Source organism: Scomber japonicus, chromosome 10 (genome assembly GCF_027409825.1).
Source record: "Scomber japonicus isolate fScoJap1 chromosome 10, fScoJap1.pri, whole genome shotgun sequence".
NCBI classification, from domain to species: Eukaryota; Metazoa; Chordata; class Actinopteri; order Scombriformes; family Scombridae; genus Scomber; species Scomber japonicus.
The window spans coordinates 3,454,743-3,477,086 of record NC_070587.1 but is presented as its reverse complement, the minus strand read 5'-3'; the positions used below and the strand labels follow the sequence as shown (position 1 = coordinate 3,477,086).

General features: G+C 36.9%; 1 protein-coding gene across 1 annotated transcript; it reads right to left on the bottom strand.

Annotated features, from left to right (window-relative positions):
• Positions 1-11,518: 11,518 nt before the first annotated feature.
• On the bottom strand, positions 11,519-16,714 carry etsrp (ETS1-related protein). The gene is made up of 8 exons (XM_053326726.1): positions 16,627-16,714; positions 16,210-16,291; positions 14,750-14,869; positions 14,570-14,644; positions 14,330-14,479; positions 13,973-14,239; positions 12,422-12,540; positions 11,519-12,311 (listed from the first exon to the last, which is right to left on the bottom strand). The coding sequence occupies exons 1-8, from the start codon at positions 16,678-16,680 to the stop codon at positions 12,021-12,023; spliced, it is 1,158 nt and encodes a 385-aa protein (XP_053182701.1). The 5' UTR covers positions 16,681-16,714; the 3' UTR covers positions 11,519-12,020.
• Positions 16,715-22,344: the final 5,630 nt, after the last annotated feature.

The following is a 22,344-nucleotide window of genomic DNA, read 5'->3' as shown; positions in this document are numbered from 1 at the left end:
CAACATACATATATATAGCGCTATGGTGCCTTCATGCGCTGCCTGAAATTTTTAAACTAGGTCAGTGAACCTTCTCAACAAACAACAAATAAAGTAGTCTAGCCTATATGATACTGACATACTACTGGAATGTTTGTCTTTATATAAACTCAACATGGATGTATTATAAGACCTGCATTTATACCGATATGGGGCTTATAATAACCCTACATCAATGAGAGCGTACAAGGGGGCTGTAGTAGTTTTCCCGATAGCACCTGAACGCAGCACTATCTTTTTTTTTTGGCGCGGAAAGACACAGCTGGGTCTCTACTCCAGCTAGGGGCTACTCCTCTGCGCCTCCGGACATACTGGAAGATCTAGTTCGAGGTTTCGTGTCTGTCTGCAGGGTCGCAGGGAGGAGCCGAGAGTCGACGTGGCTCTCCTGAAGGGAAAGACTTGTATGTGCTTACAAATGTCTTGGTTTCCACTTTCACTGAGCACGGAGCTCTAAGAGTGATACTGAGGCAGATGAGCTGCAACGAGCAGGCAGATAAACTGGGTGAGTTCAACACTGATGGATGAGTAATGAGGATAATTAAAATATCCACTGTACATACTATCCAGTTGATAGCCTAACAGTGAGCTCCATAATGCAGACATCCCAAGTTCCAACCTGTAAAAAGTCATTTCAGGGTGAGAGTTGCGATTGGTATCGGTCTAATAAGCAGCAACACAGAGCCAGAGGCGCATTAACATCAGTGGAGGCCCCTGGGCTACAGAACTTTATGAGCCCCACCCTGCACCCTTACTACAGGACTTCATGAGACCCCGATCCCTAAGTAGTTGACACACTATATTTTGCCTATAAAAGCTCAATACAAGGTCATCTTTGGCTTTGTGCCATTTATTTGTGCCATTGTATGTATGGGTGGGGACCTTAATAATAAGAGGCTCGTTCAAATGGCTGCTGGAGAATTATGTGGACTACACAGCTCACATTGTGGCTGGTTATCAGGAGGGTCCTAATGTAAGCACGTAACGCGTCAGGACTCGATGATGGCCAGCAAGGTACCACACCCAGTATTTCTGTCTCCACTCAACCTGCACACCACAGAGCAAGGTACCACACCCTGTACTACTGTCTCCACTCAACCTGCACACCACAGATAACTTTACACCTGATAATCCCACCAAATAGCTTCTTCCACCATAATATGAACTTGTGTTTTTATTAAACTATGTATCTGGAGTCCGTCCATTGTAAATACTTGGGAACTGAGTTTGTTGATGACAGATGGAGATTTTATGGTAATACAGATGTCAGTTGTGTAGCAGCATCTGAACTCTTTTGGAGTAGATCAGATAATATTGAATTATTTAATTTACATTTTAAGCGATTACTTGATTAATCTTAGGTCAGTGGACAGTAATTTGATCTGGAAGTATTTTGATAATGAAATGATCATGTTTGTACGGGAATTAATCATTTGTGCATCTGTTTTTGCACACTTGCTCGCCTCAAATTGCAAGTATTTTGAATGCAATTAAATATGAATCACAGAGAGAGAGTTAATAACACACTTTTAATAATAATAATAAATAATAATGATGATATTTATTTTTTATTTGAAGGATTCCTTCACTCGCTACACAACTGAACATCCTGAGATTCAGAAAGAAGTCAGATTTCATCGTGCTGGCAAAAAAAGCCATGGAGTTCAAAGGGGGGGGGGGGACACTTTTTGGCTTTGGTATCTACTGACAGGAGACACTGCAGAGCCTGTACAGGTCATAACTTGCAGTGGATCTCTGTGTTGATGCACCAGCTGACATTAAAGGCCACCACTCTATCCTTTTGTACACAGCTATGTCAACTTTCTCCGCAACAAGTCAGACTACGAGCCAGGGTCCAGAATGGAGACTGCTGTCAAATCCATTTTACGGTGTGACCAACAGCGGGCCAGGAGGACACGTGCCAGACGCAAGCCTTACACTGTCTCAAGGTACAGGTTTTATTTTGGAAAAGTTAAGTTGTACTGTTTCAATGTCTTTTATTGGTGGCTTGTGACTGGGGCTTTGATCCATCTCACTGCATCAGATTAAATACTCTACATAGTGCCACAATAGTGCTTTTATTTCAGATGGGTATTTTAGATGGGTGCTATAACAATTTCCTAAAGTACATCCATCAAAATGTCAAAATTGTAGCAGTAGAGGTTTCAATTATGGGTCAAGCTTCAAAAACTGATCCTGGATATCTCATAATGCAATGTGATATCCTCTTTCCTTAAAACCTCCTTGTCTGGTAAATGCTCAAACTCTACACCTTCATTTTGTAGCACTGCAGCTTTGTGTTACAACTTGTAGTCTACAGAGTGTCCAAAGCAGTGTGGATACTTTGGCGGTGCATGCCTTTTGTGCTTTCCCCTCCAGGCCCACACAGAGGAATCACAGAATGACCTGGAGAAGATGACAGCATGACTTCCTGTGACAGATGTGTTTTGTCAGGTATTAATGAGAGCTGGACACTTTGGACAAAATCAGTCATCACAATATTTTTGACCAAATATGTTGATGTCAATACTTTGATGATATAGTAGGGAGGACTATTGGTGCTAGTGCAAAATATTTACATAATGGGTAATGTGGATGTGTATAAAAACTAAGTGGGTAAAAGTCAGGCGGGGAGTTCCTGTCGTCTGAAAAGAAGCCAATGTGGAAGTAACTTAGAGCTGCATTCTATCAAAAGGCCACCAGGGGGCGACCGTCTCTATACAAGTCAATGGAGAATTCACCAACTTCTCACTTGATTTCTAACCTCAGTAAACGTTTTCAAAATGTGTTTATGGTCTCAATCGCTAGTTTAAAGCCTTCTTCAATGCAGTATGATGTTCATTTGTGAAATTGTGGCCTCCCTGATTTTATATTTGATGATAAAACAGGCTACGTGACTACGTTGTGATTGACAGGTTGATTGACCAATGTCCTTGAGATCCAGCCCTCGCAACCAATCGCAGCCTCCCCACTCCGCCGTTGGTCCCTCCCATAAGCCCGTCCATGACTCCGCCTCATGCCCATATAAGTAGAATCCGTGTTCTTTTTTTCCCAGCATGCACCTGAAATTTTCAAGATGGCGCTGCCTAGATTCGATACTATTGGCTTCCGAGCAGCAGTCCACAGACCAATGGGTGACGTCACGGATGCTACGTCCATTTCTTATATACAGTCTATGGTAAAAGTACAAACATACAGCTAGAGCAGTCTGGTAAGATCAGAAAATGGCATGACTTTAGGCAAGACAAGGCAGTTTTATTTATATAGAGCATTTCATACACAACTCAATGTGCTTTACATAAAACAAACATTTAACAGTAAGAATTGGAAATAAAAAAACCCATAAAAACATGCAATTTGAGAAATAAAAATAAAACCCAATAATAGTAAACACACATATCTTGATATTAGATGATATTAAGTCTTATATCACAATATCAATATATTGATATATTGCCCAGCCCTATTGTCAATAAAGCATTCATAAATCATTCATCAAAATTAAAAACCTGCTACTTATGAACAGTTTATGTTGCAACTGATTCCTTATGAGATAACATTTCAACATTTTACAAATGTATTTATTTAAGGATCATTTTCTCGGGACATGCATTTTATGAAAATTCATTAGTGGTTAAGCCAGATCAACGTGTCAGGGCCCAATTACAGCGTGGATACGGTTAATTAAGTGCTCATGGAAACCATTACATCATCTCAGTGAAAACCTGCTTGTGTTTTGGTTTATACATCTGGTATTATTATATAGACAAGATTTAAGAGATCAATACACACACCAATGAAGGCAATATATGGTACATGTGCATGTTTTAAATATCTAGAGTCCATTCATTTACTAAACCGCCAACCACAAAGGAAAATCAAAGCATAGTCTCTCAGATAATCCTCCTACATGACGGTATTCTTCCTGGGCACTTCATCCAATATGGAGTAACAGTGTTCACTTGCTGGATGAGAGCACTCGTGTTGTAGTACACCGGACGTTTCCCTGAGGAGAAAGGAAGTGACATCGCCTGTAACTGAGATTGTAAAGTTCTTCATTCAATATTCCGATGTGCTAAAAATAGAATTGGGTGGTATCATGGTATACCAGGGTACTTAGAAATCCTGAAGGTACGATTTTCTGCACTGTCAAAAATACAGACTCAGAATAGAGCTGGAGTTTATAAAGAGCACAATTTAAAATGATTTTGATACACTAAGAAACATGTGGAGGTAGGGCTGGGCGATTATGGCAAAAATCAAAATCAGGATTAATTGAACTTTTAACCTCGATTACGATTAATGAAAGATTATCTCCACCCTTGATGAACAATAATGTATTTTCACAGTTTCTTTAGTTTAGTATTTTCCACTGCTGCCCTCACACATGAGGATCTTTAGGGAGAGAAAGTAATGATGTTTTAAGGTGTGACGCTGTGGTTAATGTCTAGTTTACTTGATTAGAACTATGTAAAGATCATGGTTTGGGTTCAAATCATCACTGGAGACAAGTTTTCAAATTCTTGAAAGATATGCAACCTTTGCTGTCATGGCAACAGTGAACACCACCATTAATTGACATGAGCAAGATTAAGTCAATTAGAGTTTCTAAATGTCGGTTTCCATTATTTTTCGATTAATTGCCCAGACCTACGTGGAGGTTAATTTTGTGTACACACTTACTTTGTGCAAAAAGAACATTTCTATGTATTTATTAGTGAATTAGTCCCTTTGTTTATAATTATATTTATATTTTCTGCCTACCTGGCACTTTGCGGGTGAGCTTGGGTTCGGGTGCTTGACGGGGGCAGTGCGGACTTTATCATACATGCTATAATGACTCTTACAGCCAGCAGCTCAGCTTTTACATTTTGTTTTTTAAAAAGCAAATGCAAATATTTTGAACTGTTTACCTTAGTAACAAAGAAGTTTCAAGTCATAATCCTTTAGATTGTAGAAAGTGGTTGTTTTTGATTTGGCAACACCTGTATTGTGTTAGTTAGTGTTTGTAACAGCAGCAGATCTCACAGTTCTGCTTTCAGTAAACACTTCAGCTACTGGTGTCTGTTTGAAGCACCGCCTTAAGCTTTACTGTCTGTGTATGTAGCAAAACATGTGAAAAAGTTGAAGTAATGACATAAATGCAAATACATTGAAGACCATAAATAAGATCAAATAATCAACTTTTACATACTGTTCATATTCTGACTCTTCATCCTCTTATGATTAGTCTCTATTCCAAACTGCTAAACTACAAATCAGTTTTTCATTCATAAAACTTCATTAGCCATTCGTAAATGTGTGATTAATCCTTTTTTTTATATATATAAATATATTTATTGAAGGACTAAAGGGTTATACATGATAGCAGTACAGAGGTTCTCCTTCAGGTTTTCTGATTATTTTTTACAACAACAAGGCCAAACCCAACCAAAACCAAAAGAAAGAAAGAAAAGAAAAGAAAAAAGCCAGTATGAGATAAAGGACTAGATGATAGTCAACATTGTGTACAAAACAAATTCGACAGAAGGAAAGAGAAGAGGCCAGACTCAAGTGCTAGGGGTGTCACTCTGGGCTTTGATGGATGTTTGATTAATCCTTAATGAAGCTTTCAGAGAGCAGAAGAAGTGTATTCTTCATGTTTTACACAATCTGTTCATGTCCGATTGAAAAGTGACTTTCAAATAAATAATCTCTATTACAGCTGCACAATACAATAAGTCACATACTGTCAGGTTAAAAGAATGAAGGACTGTGTTTAGGGTGTTTTTGACATGAACAGTATGTCAAGGTTTATTTAATATGAATATTTTTATAATCTAAAAAAGGATTAAGTATGTTATATGAACATGAATACAGAGCCATGAAGTCATTTCATTTGATACCAGTGATTATTTTTATATTTTTAGGAACATGAAGCAGATAGCTGCACTGAAATGTGTTTTAAGAGGTTGTAATAATCAACCAGTGTTACCTTTCCCACCAAAATGGCTCCTGGTGACGGTCTTGCAGCTGTTAAACACACAAAAAAATGAAATGTATATTGCATCTCTACTACGTTCACACTGTTTTACATTTAGACGTGTTGAATTCTTCACAGGCCAACTCACTGTCACATGATGTCTAATTTGTTCCAGTTGTCTCTCTGACTGTAAAAAAAAACACACAAACAGAAACATTAGTAAACATTCATCTAGACCTCAGGCTGGGTGTGATTTATGGGAACAGGGGAACGCTTGTGATTATCTTGGGATGAAAAGATACCTGATAATAAACATGTGTAAAAATGAGAATTCAAAGGCTCAATTTATGTTTTTTTAGTGGATATGGGCTTTATCACACCTGCAGTCTCTCAGTGGACTGATAGAAGATGAGCTATGTACTGTAATTGTCATTCACTCTCAGCTGTGTTGCTTATATTTTATCATTTTTGTAACATAATTTTGTATGATGGCCAAAGAAGATAAATTAATGTCATTCAACTTCATTTAAACTGTTCTTCAAACTAAATTGTATTTACTCTAGTAGTAGCTCCAGTATGTGCTGGCAGTTTAGTGTTGCAACTTCCACAGAACTAAATTAAGATGCAGAACAACAAGTCAGCACACGCCAGAGAGAGAGAGAGAGAGAGAGAGAGAGAGAGAGAGAGAGAGAGAGAGAGAGAGAGAGAGAGAGAGAGAGAGAGAGAGAGAGAGAGAGAGAGAGAGAGAGAGAGAGAGAGAGAGAGAGAGAGAGAGAGAGAGAGAGAGAGAGAGAGAGAGAGAGAGAGAGAGAGAGAGAGAGAGAGAGAGAGAGAGAGAGAGAGAGAGAGAGAGAGAGCCAGCCATGATATATGTCAACCTGTTGTGCAAAGACTCTGTTCTCCTTAACCCTTAAACAGGCAGGAGTGGGAAATTAGATGTAAAAAATCCTAATTTGATGTCACTAGTTATGTCATTTGCACCTAAAGTAAAACATGTCCACTCATATTTTTAATATATTTTGGATTTTATGAGTTGTATCTCCACCAGGATGCGTTGCCCTTATTAAGGTATAAAATGGTCATAATGGTAAAAACACTTAAATGTGTTATTTAACATAGTAAAGTTAAAGTGATACATTCTGCTCATTAATATCACACATACTAGTTTCTAAACTGATTTTTTATCATTTCTATCAAAGTATAAACCTACCACAAGCTTCAATTCTACCAATTAAAGACACATATACAATTAAACAACCACCTTAACCCATCATGCTCCTTAAAGAGTCTGTATCTCCTGGTGCACGCTGCCTGTTTAAGGGTTAAAAGGATTTTAAAGAGAGGCTTTTTATTACATATGGAAATTGCTGGTGCTGCTCTGAACAGAAAAGAAATGAAATATAACCCAGGCCATAATTGTCAGTAGCTTAAATACACTGTCCACCAATAAGAAAGACTTTAACGTACATATGTTTGGGGTTATTTGGAAAGTCTGACCATCAGAGAGAGAGTTCAAAATCTTTGTCACCATTCTTGATGCACCAGATTTGAGGAAACAGTCAGACGTTATGACCCAACATTCCCACGTGAGCAAGCAATTTAGCAATGAAACTTACAACTGAATATCCTGTCAGAAGGCAAAATGAACATAGCGCTATTTATTGCACCTCCCCCACCTCCACCTCCACCTCCCCCACCCCTCTTTATCTTTTTTTGTTTGTACATTTTTGTATTAAAACAAAACGAGATATAACTTATTTATTAGTGAAGTTTAATGAATTAATTGGCGCTGCATGGTAGCAAGTTATTATCAGAGCCTTTAAACTTTCAAATATCTATATATTAGCCTCAAAGATCCAGTAATGTCATGGTGCATGTGAAGGGCAGATTGGCAAATTTAAAGTCCATGAAAACATTTTAATTTTCTCACCAGCTCCAATAACTATGTGTAATGGTTGCTTACACGAATACAATGTTATCTGTACTTGTTGTTCTTGCCTGAGTCTGAGGTAGGCGGGGCTGGAAACTGGAAACTGGAAACTTATATTATAAATTCATTGCCTGTAAAGATTGCGCAACGTTTCAAACAAAGTCATATTTTCTTGCCTGCATGTTGAACTCCTATAATGTAAATAATCAATTTCTCCCTTAATTGAAACTTTCACCATGTATTCGGCCGTGAATGATTAACAATGCCGAAAAATACTAAGAACTTTAAACTTCATTTTCAGCTGTTTTAAAAGTGAAAGTAAAATGAAGTTAATGTGTGTTTAAAGGTATATAGAGGCTATCTGAGCACAAATCAATTTGCGTTTTTTTAATTAAAGCCAGATCCTGTGTTTACCCTCCATCTCATCGCTGCACAGCTGATTAAGTAAATGTAGTCATTTGTTACAAGCCTTTTTTTAAAGTGAGGAGGGCAATGTGTGTAGGCTAAGTCAAGTCTGATTTTGCCACACACATAAAATAATGACCAATCTCTTCCGCACAGTGATGTTGCCTATACACCTGATTTATTAAACACTGGTATCTAATAATCGGTAGGCTACTCGGTATCAGTATCAGTCGAATCGGTGCATCTTTAAACTGCAGTAAACCACTGTACACATCTGCAGTAGTTTCTATACTCTCACCCAGTTCACGAGCCGCCTGGTTGCAGCCAATCTGTTTCAAAATCTCTACAGACACATCGAGGGCTTTGTGCTCGGTAAAAGTTGAAACCAGGACGTCTGTGATCTCCAAGAAGCTTTTCCCCTCCACCTGGTTCCGTCTGACCCGCGGCTCCTCTCTTCGGTCCAGGAGCCGGTGGCAGAACTTCTCAAAGTCCTGCTTCCTCAGGTCCGACAGCATGTCAGCTATAGACGAACTAATTGTTCTGGAAGAAGCCATTTCTACATCGAAAGGATCCGAAATTACAATTTGGATAACAAGCTGTCCTATTTCCCAACTTCACTTCCCTGTATACAAGTGAGACCTATTGCCCATAAAACTGGTTTCATGCATTCAGGAAGGAGGCATTTAATGACCCTAGAAAAAACAAGAAATTATGAGAGGCAACGGGAATAATAGATAAACATATAAACGGAAATAAAGCTCAAGACAGTACAGTTTTTTTTTAATTGAAAGCATTCAGAAGCAAATATATAAAGCTATAATCGAAAACGGCATCAGCTCAATTAATAAACGATGATGAATGGATAAATGTGCGACGTTTAGCTGCATGTTGGTGCCTCCCTCTATATAGAGCCTTTCAAAGCACTCAATGTCACCTTACAAGGCACATATAACACAACACCAGTACATCAAACAATACAAAGCAGGTGACATTTAGTGCAAAGATAAAGAATAAATATGAATGTGACTACAAAGTGCATTAGTACAATAAATAAACAAGAACAAAGATTGCATAGTCAGTGTGAGACTGCGTATGCCACTCTGAATAGGTGCGTTCTCAGGCGGGATTTAAAGGTGGAGACAGAGTCAGAAACGGGGCAGATCAGCTGAAAGCTCTTGACCCCATGGTGGTTAAGTTGGCAGATGGGGCAGAGAGTTCAAGACTCACTATTCAATCCAAGGGGAAACTTTAAATCATTGTTTTACTATATAGTGTTGATTATTGGACTTTGTGGCCTACTGGGTTTTAAAATTAAAATTAAAAATCTCTATTTAATTAAAGTTGAAGACATGCATATATATTCTTCTCCACATAACAAGACCTATGCATAGAATTTGCAATACTTTACTCAAGTCCCCCATTTAATTAGCATGTATCAGTATATAAACAGTTAATAAATGGTTTGCTATGTAGCTGTAAGTGTTTATTAATGTCCAAAGTATTTATAAGAAAAATAATTCTCTCACAGTGCTTTACTATATTGTTGTCCATTATCTGTTTATACACCAGCCTCCACATGTGGGTGCATATTGGATGGGTTTAAATACTTTTAAATATTATTATTATATGATTAATAAGTAAAATTACATTAATAAAACAGTTATACATTATAGTGTGTTTTAACCCATTTACTTAATAAGTGTATGTTGCTTATAAATGCTTGAAGTGGGACTTTAAAAGGGAAAAGTGTTAACCATATAAGTCATTCAGGTTTTAACTCATTAACACACAAAATAGAAAACTAACATTTTACAGACTCAGAAGTAATTGACTTATCAATAATACTATGTTCTGAAATATTTTGAGACTTACTATTCTCTAAAATGAAAAACAAAAAAGTGAATGTAGAGAGTTAAACCATGTCTCACTAGGTTTCAGGACAACACATTGAATTCACTACCACTGGCATATATACTTACAGGCAGCACTTGAAAGCAGCATCACATAGGGAAGTAAAGTCCACAGCCTGTATATTAGAGGATAAACAGTTAACTGGAAAGTGGATTTCTTAACCCTCAAATAACCAAAACCCCCCAGATATTATTTTTTAGTGTAGGCCTAATTTCTACTATAAAAATCTTTCAAAAATGTATAAATTTGTCCAGTCCTATTATTTTTCTTCATCATTAAAGTGCCCAATATAAAGCTTAAACTATACAGTTGCAACAGTGTGACAAAAACCATTCAGTCACAAGTCACACTGAGTACATGAGACACATACTTGAATATTTTCTTAATTAAAAGCAGAATCCATATTTTTATTAGATGTGTTTCCTGATCACCTGTTAACCACAGAACAATGTTATATATTACATATTTTGTTGATGACTGCAAAAAAAATTATTACTATCAACTGGATGAAGCCTGACCCTCCCATGATCACTCAGTGGTTACAGAAAGTAAAACATGTCTACATGATGGAATATATGACTGCCCAATTACAGCTAAAAGTACCAGTTACTGACTATCTGGCTTAGGACTCTTATACTCTATTCATTTACTATTATTATTTTTTTTTTATTATCTAAAATATACCTTTTTTGGAGTACAGAACTAGATAAGATGTGTGCTATACCCTTTACAGTGCTATCTCTGTGTGACAGATGAGACCCAACCTCAAGATGTTTTCTTTTTTTCTTTTTTTTGTATTCCTTTGTGATATTAATGACCTGTTAATGTGCATTTAAGGCAATAAATTTCAAAAAAAAAAGAAAAGAAGAAGCAGAATCCAGATGTAATACTATATTAATTTTCTGCACCTACCTGCATGGACTGAAACTCTTCACACAAATCTATATTTATATAAAGTTTATTTACACAAGACAATCATCGCTACAAGTTTCACAGTGAGTGCCTGAAAATCATTAGAAACAGAGGTAGACATGAGTTTTGTATTTTTCAAAAAAGGAAATTAAATGCACAAAACTCTACATAGCAATCTATGAACACTATTTACAAATCTATTCCTTATTAGACACACATCAAATTAAAATACTGCATTAGTTGTATTTATAATACAATATAAGATTATTTTCATTATTTGTTAATCTTTCAACTAATTTTTCAATTAATTGATTAGCCTTTTGCATATAAAACTTTTTTTATTTCCTGGAGCCTAAGGTGACATCATCAAATATCTTATTTTGTCTGACCAACAATACAAAACCCAAATATATTCATGATTGTAAAGTAAGACAAAGAAAAGCAGCAAATTCAGAAATTTGAGAACATGAAACCATTTATGTTTTTGGCATCATTGCTTACAGATTAATTTTCTGTCAATCGAAAATTAACGAATGGTTGCAGCTCTTATTTATAGTGCTTAAACTCCCTCTGTGCTGCAGTTATTTTGCCCTGAGGTTAAGAGGCTATTTGTTCCTGGGTCTACTTAAGAAAAAGTCCCACACTGTCCTTAAAACTAATTACATAGTGAATTTAGTCTTTTGGTTTTTTCCCTGAAATGCAACATGTATTAAATTGGCCTCCGGCGCCTGCGATGACATCACTCAATGAGGATAGTTAAGCCAGAGTTCGAGGAGGCAGTGTTTACTTTGCAGGCCACAGTACTCAGTTAAAATGTGCTGGTCTCTCTCAGCCAGCAGCACCAAGAGCCACAGGATCCTTCCCCTACTGTGACGGCCATCTGTCACTGCTGTGCTCCGACGTCACCGCCACCGCCGCCGGTACCACAGGGCACTGCCATGACTCTGTGTTTGTGGGCAAAACGTTCAGACTGGTCAGGACCTCCTGCGCTGTCTTCCCCAGCATGCCCTGCATGTCACAGACGAAGCGGTAGACGTAGCGTTTGCCTGCCGTCTTGTGGATGATGTTCTTGTGGTAGTAGTAGCGCAGGCCACGGCTCAACTTCTCGTAGTTCATCTTGGGTTTGTTCTTGCACTGACCCCAACGCTTAGCCACCTGTGGGACCAAAACCATGTAAGAGTTAAACTCAGGTGTGTTTAAACCTTAGAAAAACCCTGCATGTAGTATTTACAGGTGCCCTATCCCTAAACTGGATATTTCCTTACCTCCGTGGGGTCTGACATCTTAAACTCCCAGCCGTCTCCCGTCCAGCAGATGAAGGTACGGCAGGTAGAGTCCAGAAGTAGCTCCAGTAAAAACTGCCACAGCTGGATTGGCCCAGAACCTGAATGACAAAAAAAACATTGATTATTTGAATGACAGAAAGTAACTGAAGTTATAATGGCGACTACAGCTGCACATAATTAGTCAATCAATGAATTAGCTGCCAACTCTTGAAGTTCAACTATTTCAATAATGGTTTTAAGTCATTTTTTAAGAAGAAAATGTTTCTCTAGTGTGAATATTTTCTGGTTTATGAATCCTCTATGACAGTAAACTGAATATCTTTGGGTTGTGTGTTGTTGACTGGGATAAAAGAAGACATTGGAGGCTTTAGAAAGTGACATATTTCACTATTTTCTGATATTTTATAGACTAAACAACTAATAGAAATTGAGAAAATCATTGACAAATTAATCAATAACGAAAGTAATTGTTAGTTGCAGCCCTTATTTTATCCTATTTTTATTATCCTGTCATAATCTGCATGGAAATGATATGAAAGAAGCAATATAACAGAGTGAAAATACATCTTTACATATAAATGTCCTTATTGAAGTTAAAGTAAATATTATTAGCAAAATGTACTGAAAGTATCAAAAATTGTAGAAGCCCCATATTTTATATTATTAATAGGTTAGTAGCATTTTAATGCAACAAGTTTCATATTATGATCATCATATTACGTGTGTAAAATCTTACTACAGCTGATTGTGGAGTAAAAACTACAATATATCATTCTGATCTGTAGTTGAAGCTAAAGTGGTATCCAAATTGAAATCCTGAAGCTCTGGTAAAGATAATGATAGCCAATAATAATTTCACATTATAGTAATTATAGTAACTCTTAAATCAAAATGAGGAACTTTTTTTGCTCTTGAGCCTTTCAGGTTTACTCCTCCTCCACGAGGTTGAACAACCAGAAGTATTTTCATAACCAAAAGTATTAGATCTTGTTGGAGTTGGTACATAACTCTGAGAAGGCCATTTTCAGGTCAAAAAAAAAAATCAGATTCAGTGATTTCTAATCATTTGCCACAGATTGCAGAGACAGAGCATCCACAGGTTTTCATTCTGACCAAATACTTTTGATTTTATCAGAAGAGCCATGCCTTATGTCTTCTATCTGTTACCAGTCAGTGGAGCAGGTTTAGAGTTATTTTGAACATGTTTCACGTTGCATGTCATTTAGAGAATTAAAAGAATCAGAAATATTTATTTGGTCAAATAACATTTAAATGAGGAGGAAATGCCTAATAATGTAATTACAGATGGAAAATACATTTTTCAACAAATCAGTTGATCTTATTGAGTTTATGACATTTCATTTAACTCTTAACTTTATTTTAATCATAAGATTACATGTGTGGACATGCATTTTTAAAATACTCCAGTTGGGATTTTAATATGTTTCTATGATCTACATATAAATGTGTCAGCCTTAAAATAAAAATCAGAGTTAAAGTTGCAGCACAGATAAGAAATCAAATTCTAACCTGGATAAGCAGACATCCCCGTCATCTGTCCCTCCCTGTCTGGCCTCTGGGGGAGTGTGTTTTTGCGTTTGGTCACACGGGGGCAGTATTGATCTGAAGATTGTACTGGAGTACTGGAGTTTGTGGAGCAGGAGGCCGGAGACGGGTGTGGTAGAGGGGCAGTAAAGCTGGGAGAGGAGTATTCAGGCCAGAAAGAAGACGGCTGCCTCTGTCTGTCTGATTCGTACAGTTCAGCCGAGTGACGGGAGAAGCTCTGATCTGTCTCACCTGGAACAAAGAGGCAAATTAGGCACTGAGCTGCAAATTAAGTCTACTGAGAGAGTGTTCATTTATACATTAGTAGGTGAAATATCTTACTTTGTAATGTGTTTGATCCTTTTGCAGTGAGGAAGGGGCTGTGGCTGCCCTCCATGGCCGGGCTGAACTGCCCATTCTGGGGCACTACGGTCTGGTACGTCTGCGGAGGTTCCTGGTATGCAGTTTGTGACTGGTCGACTGTTAGACCATCTGCTGATTAAAAAGCAAGCTAGTTAAAAAAAGAAACTCCTTAAAGGGGGTATTTTAATTATGAGTGAGACTGAAAAGTCAGAGGCTCACCATGAGGGTAAGAAGTCCACCAGTTGAAGTCTTGGTACGACTCCAGGTTGAAGAGGCCAGCGTCGCTGACGTTCACTGAGGGAAAAAAAGGTGAAAAATGTGAGATAAGAGAAAAACACCAACAACATATGACTCGCTAGCAACCATGAGAGCATGTTTTTATGTATTTCGAGGTTTCACCTTTAGGGTCGTATGGGTGAGAAGCTTTCAGTGACTCTGGATAGCTGCTCTCTGCCGGATACTGCTGCTGTCCCAGTGCTTTACTGTCTAACAGAAAAGACAGTTCTTCACCAAGGTAGTCTGGAGGTTAAACACAGTGTAGAAAGATGGAGTCAGTTAATGATGATGGTGATGATGATGATGATGATGATGCTCATGCAGCTAAAGGACCACACCAATGATTATATCTTATATACTTTACCAGAATGCTTATCATTTTGCAAAGCACATTTATCTCAGCACACTATGAGAATGTGCTCGTAGAGACTTGAAATAATACATTGTATTAAACAATTGGGTTTTTTTAAGGATTTATGGTGACATACATGTTCTTGTCAGCAGTGAGCAGCAAAACTCCTAAGTTTTGATGCATTTAGGTGCTACGAGGACAGTCTGACATTCAACATAAGAGTGTCAGTAAGCACCGTTACATCATTTTTTATTTTTTTTTTAGGATGTTTGATTCCTTTCTAGCTGGATTTCCTGCCAGTAAAACTTTGGACAACTTAGATTGGCAATTAAAGCAAATATCTATAGTAATTTAAGCAAGTTTTAAGTCTCTGTGATTTGGTGGAAATACACTTAAAAATGTATGCTGGGTAGTTAATGTGCTAAAATGCATGATATTATTGGTATGGCCCTTTAACCAGAAGGTTAATCACAGCTCAGGGAAAAAGTAGGGTGAATCTTTAAGTTAGACTCAACAGTTTAGGTTATTTTCCTGGTGGTGGATGTTGACTCAAGAAAAAAAAGCCATTTGTTTACTGTTGAATCAGCACCAGGCACTCAAGACCACCTCAGGCTTTTTCAGCCTCAATGGATGGAGGCAGCCCGGAGGAAACAAGGGAGGGAGGGGGAGGAAGACAGAGGAGGAAACGCCAGCGGAGGGAGTGTGACAGAGTAGTGATGGAGGGATGGGGAGGGGGACTCTAAATCTGTTGGAGGAGGAAGTCTGGAGGAAAGGATTAGGGGAGACAGAGAGGGGAGTGCAACACGGAGAGTATCTTTAACCTGACCACCCTGTTTCTCTCTGTCTTTGCCTACCTCAGCCCATTCAAGCATAATCACACACACACACACACACACACACACACACACACACACACAGCTGCACCCCATAATCCTGACACAGCCCCTGAGTTAGAGCCCCCCTGGTGTCAAGGTCTCATTGAGAAAGCTCTGACAGATGTGATGATACTGACTGCGAAAATATTTCCTCTGTCCTTCAGTTGCTCAGATTCAGAGGAAACAGATTGTGCAAACATAAAAATATATATATATATATATAAAAAAAATAAAAAGCTCATCACTGAGAGATAAAAGCTTGTATCATCACCAGGAGAGGCGCTTTTTTTTTTTTGCTTTCCTTGCTGCCTCATGTGATGGAGCAAACATGAGTCAAGTGATTCTGTAAAACTCACCATAAGATGCAAAGTCAAAGCCTGCGGGCACTTCCTGTGTCCTAAAGTCCTCTGTGTAATATCCAGTCTGGCAAATCTCCATCTGTGTTGAAAGAGCGTGTGATTACAACTTAGTATGACAGCAATTAAACTCTAACTCTCATTGTTGAGCAACAGCTAGAAGCAGATGTAACGTGTTGCTTGTTTGCAATAACCAGTGAAAAATAGAGGAAGGACAAAACTTGAAATATGATGTTTTTGCAACCAAACTTTCGTGAATATACGATTTCTAGTCATATAAATACCAAATATTTATTTACCCCATTATTAGAACTCACCTATATGTTAGATAATGAATGAATGTTGTGATTTTCTAGTCTCTTTCCTTCATATTAATTCAAATAAAGATATAAAACTAAGCCAGAAATGTCATCCTACCTTTATTTTCGTCTCTTTGCTGTCTCCAGGTTTGATGATAGTGTCCCAGTACATTTCTTTTTTTCTTTCTTTCTTCCCTTTATCTCTTTTCTTTCTTTTAATTCTTTCTTTTTTCTTTTAATTGGTGGCTCCTTCCCAGTTTCACAGACAGGATTCACTACACCAGAGTGGTCATTTCGCGGTCGGACCGGTCCCGTTATAAGCGTACAGCGGAGGTGGGAGGAGCGCGCGCCTGCCAGCTCTGTGTCGTGACCAAGGTTGTTTAAAAGGGCGTGACGTCAGACATCAGACACCCCCGCAGCACCGATCAGACAACAACTCATTCATAAAAGTCCGTCTCTCTCTCACACATTGTAACGCTCCGGTAAAAACTATCATGAAGAATCTGTTTTTGATACAGATAACTTAAAGATAACTTGAAGATAAAACTGTATTTTTAAAGTTAGATAAACACAAGATGTAGGATTATTTATGACACACACAAAAAAAAAGATTAAAAGAAGAAAAACATCAAAATGTATTAATAAAAAACAGACAATAAGCATAGTTAAAGTTATCTAATATTATTATAGATTAAACGCACAGTATTCTACCACAGTCACTATCTTACATCTATTAATGGAAGTTTTTTTTATTATTAGGATATACTCTAGATTTAACATATCTTATCCCAAACAGCATAATAATGCCGAAAAATAAAACTATAGCAGAACATGTAAGTCTATTATTCTATTTAGCCTACTTTATTAGACTAATTGCTGTTGAATTGAAAACAGAAAACATGTAAATGAGGCTAATTTGCATCTGTAGTCCCTGTCCAAATGTTTTTTTTAAATGGCACCAAGTTGAAACAATTAATAAGACAGAAAAGTAATCAGCAACAACTCTGAAAATGGTTTAATGGTATAAGTCCTCAATTGAAAATAACCTAAACTGAGTGATTCCACGGTCTGAGATGTGAATACTTGGTTTGTTTCCTTTCAGTCTCTCTGTTGTTCCGCCCAAAACAAGACATTTGAACATAAGTCTGGATATTTATAGCTATTCACTGATTTCGATTTGATTTATTTTTTTGTATTTTTTGGCAAACCATTATCGATTAATTGAAAAATATAATCGTCAGATTACTCGATAATGAAAATATCTGATAATTGCAGCTCCAAAAACATCCTATCTCACATAAGACTATAAAACATCATCATAAACATGCACACAATGGTACAAATTCAAAAATAAATAACGCCATAGTAACCTCTGATAGTTTTAAAAGATCACATAACTTCATCAAACCATTTATTGTTTTGCTTTTATAGATATTAGAGTCGTTTTTTTTATAGTCTAAACAATGTCCACAAGGCCTAGGTTATATTGAGGATGAAATACAAACGAGACAAAGAATAGGCCTAAACTAGGCTACAAGAATGTAGATAATGTAGGTGAATAATTGGCAACAGAAACAAGAAGTGTATTTTTATTCTATCACTGAAATGACCTTAACATATTTCAAAGCTGCGGTCAGTCTGATTGTCTGACAGGCGGGACTAAATAACTGGGTGGGGACGAAGTGCAGGCTTTTGAAATCAGAGCATTGCCAGTCGGTTTCTAATGAGGCAGGAGGATGAAGAAGAAGAAAAAAATCTGTATCTTTAGAAACCATTCGACCAAACAATGGCCCGTAAACACACACACACATACACGCACACACACACACACACATACACGCACGCACGCACACATTCATGCACGCACGCACGCACACACACACACACACACAAGTACTCGCCGAAGAAAGTCTGAAATCACGGCGTGAGTGGCTGCAGCAGATAAGGCCGAGCCCAGGGTCTTGTATAAACAAACATCTCTGCTATTCTCCTTCGACTGGGAAGAAAACACACACACACACACACACACACACACACACACACACACGGAGGGCCAACTCCATCTGGAAAAGTGGAGCGTGGTGAAATCGTGCGCGTCGGTGGGAGACGAGAGTCGTGATTGGGAGCCCCACCTCAACACAACAAGGACACAACTGGGATAAAGTTACACAACACATGAGGTGATTAACAACCGTCTGCAGCCTCAACTATCAGGGAATTCACCTTTAGTCTAGTGACACTGTGAGGAGTTTTTATAAAGTTAATTGAGCCAAATGAGCCAGAAATGATTTTTTATTAGGTTAGTTTAAAGTTTAGACAGCATTAAAGTATCAGGAGTTTGAGAAATCAATTAGATTGATCCAGTTTTCAATGTAAGCATGTTGGTAATGACTGATATCAAATTGCTCTAAGTGTTCAGAGCCTTAATTAAATGTATTAATTCAGCAATATGTGGGCCTATAAAAGAAAAAAAACAATTTTACTAATAAAAGTCCTGCATGAAAGATTCTATTTAAATATTAACTGCTTGATGTGGTTTCAGTATTGCTGTAAAAATAGTGACTTCATCTGTCTGACTGATTATTAATAGTGAAGCATCAGTGTTCATGTTACTGTTGTAGCTGCTGGAGGTGGAGCTAGTTTATACTACTTTATATACAGTTAGTTAGTTTATACTACTTTATATACAGTTAGCTAGTTTATACTACTTTATATACAGTTAGCTAGTTTATACTACTTTATATACAGTTAGCTAGTTTATACTACTTTATATACAGTTAGTTAGTTTATACTACTTTATATACTGTTAGTTAGTTTATACTACTTTATATACAGTTAGCTAGTTTATACTACTTTATATACAGTTAGCTAGTTTATACTACTTTATATACAGTTAGCTAGTTTATACTACTTTATATACAGTTAGCTAGTTTACGCTACTTTATATACAGTTAGCTAGTTTACGCTACTTTATATACAGTTAGCTAGTTTACGCTACTTTATATACAGTTAGCTAGTTTACGCTACTTTATATACGGTTAGCTAGTTTACGCTACTTTATATACAGTTAGCTAGTTTATACTACTTTATATACAGTTAGCTAGTTTATACTACTTTATATACTGTTAGCTAGTTTATACTACTTTATATACAGTTAGCTAGTTTATACTACTTTATATACAGTTAGCTAGTTTATACTACTTTATATACAATTAGCTAGTTTACACTACTTTATATACAGTTAGCTAGTTTACGCTACTTTATATACAGTTAGCTAGTTTATACTACTTTATATACAGTTAGCTAGTTTATACTACTCTATATACAGTTAGCTAGTTTATACTACTCTATATACAGTTAGCTAGTTTTAACTACTTTATATACTGTTAGCTAGTTTAGTCCAGTGGTTCCCAATCTAGGGGTCGGCCTGTACATAGGGTCACTAGATAAATGGGAGGTGTCGTTAGATGATTAATGGGAGAGGAAAGAAGAAAAAACAAAGTTCTGATACACAAATCTGTTTTGAGGTTTTTGGACTTTTTCTTCCAAGTTTGATTTTTGGTGAGATATTGGAACATTTACTCAAATAAAACCATGTGAGAAGTTTAGAGGGAAAAATCACTAGTTGTCAATAGTTTGTCAATCAAATCATTTTCCTCTGAGATGTAGAAATGTTGAATTATAAATCATCTTAAATTGTACTTACAGTCCTGCATAAGTGTTTATTTATTTGTATATTGAGGAGAATTTGTACATTTTCCCCTCAAGGCCTTCTCATGTGTCATATTATTACTTTGTGCTTCACTGACGCCAGGGGCACATCCAGGAAATCTCTGAACGACGTTCGGAAAAAATAATCCACATGGAAATTTTCTGTGATGATCATGCTTCATTATCAAAGGCTTTACAGTGACTGACCGGATATGTGCTATTTCTGTTCATTTAAATGCAGGTCTACTGGAAGTTTAAAAAAAAAAGGTGTATAGCTCTAAAAATACAGTTGCAGTCTGCCTAAATGATCCTACAGTTGAGACATTTTTTTACCCATAATCCATTTGATTTTGGGCAGATTTACAAAAAGCTGTAAACGTGCATTATTATAAATGAGGTAGTAAAATATTGAGCTTAATCCCTCATTAGGTTAAGTTATACTCTTCATTATGCCCAGACCCACAAAACTCCAGGTTTGGGACCACTAACCTCTCAGACCAGGTGAGTATTTGAGGATTTTTGGGCTGGATTTGGGACTGTGGGAATCTATTCCTGGAATATTTCTATCTAATTGTAGCCTAACACACATTTTAACCGAATTGCCATAAAATTGGTAAAAATAAATGTAAATGTAAATTCAAATGAAAAGGAGTTTTGTTCATCAAGACAAACAGCTGGTGGTGCTAATTTTGCAGTCAGCTGCTATTAAACCATTTGAGAGGAAGAGGGTACAACAAGTGTTTTAAAAAGAGTGCCAGTCAAACCTCAAACTGTGAAAAAAAAACATGATGGAAATGTGATGTTGTGATGTTTGTTTCATGTGTCTCCTCATAGCTCAGCATAGATGTGATGTTTTCAGTTCAGTTTACTTGCAGAATAAGTTTCAATTTCACTTTTTTGAAGTATTTTGAAATATTTTTTTGCAAATAAAAACAGGCGGATGGAAACACATCAACTGTTTTTATGCTAACGCCCAATTCATACTAGATGTTTGAGGCTGATACCAAATCTGATGTCCATGAACACAAACATTTTTGATAATGATCCCATGAATTAGTCGTTTTAAAGAACTGAGCTGAAGATCTGTGCTGAGTGGGAACTCGGTGTGGAAACATTACTAATGAATTACTGAGATACCTGCAATCATCATATACTGTAAACTGGCCTGCTTAGTTATCATTCATATCTCCAACAAACACACACACTGATCTTGGTGCATGTGCCTTATACTTATACTTATACACTTATACACTATATGATCATAGTCATGCCTAACATCTAATCTAAAACCTTAAGCAAAAACAGAGCAAATTCAGATTGCAAACTCATAACACATGATCACATTCAAAGTTGAAGTGATGGCACAAACACTTTTGTCTTACATGGTATAAGAAGTAATACACACATGTATTTCCTTTGATGTTTGTGGTATAAACATGATGGTCCTCTGTTCAACAGCTGGTCAGCCAGGACTTTTTCATTTTAGTCTGCGAAGGAAAAACATCACCAGAGTTCATTTCTGTCTGTCAAGGTCTGATTTGATTTTATTCATCTCCGTGATAAATAACATGACACGCTTGTCCACATTTCACAACATAAAAAATATAACAAGAAAACAAACACTCAGTTATATAGTTGATATATATATATATATATATAGATATATAGATATAGATATAGTTGATAGATATATATATATATATATATATACAATCAGATACCTGGAAGTGGTAAATGCAAGTAATATAAAGTATGTTAACCAAAACACTGAAGCATTAAACAGGATATAAATGACTTTTGTTCTTATGTGAAAGTCATGGTATGCAGATTTAATTATAGTTTGTATTTTCAGAACATTCACACATATCTCTGCTTTCCATTTCCTTTAATAAAATGTTTTCACACTTGTTTCTCGTAACTGTATAGAGTTAGAGTGTCTCACATCTCATTAGATGTTTTAACAGTTTTGCCCTCATATAGTCAAAGCATTTAGATCCAAAGTAATGATGAACTTAGACAGAATTTTACCTCATCTTATCCCTTTAAATAGTTTATAGGCATTCATAGAAAGGGCCACAGAAGTACTTTTGTGCTTCATCAACACTTTGACATTCAGCTCTCATTG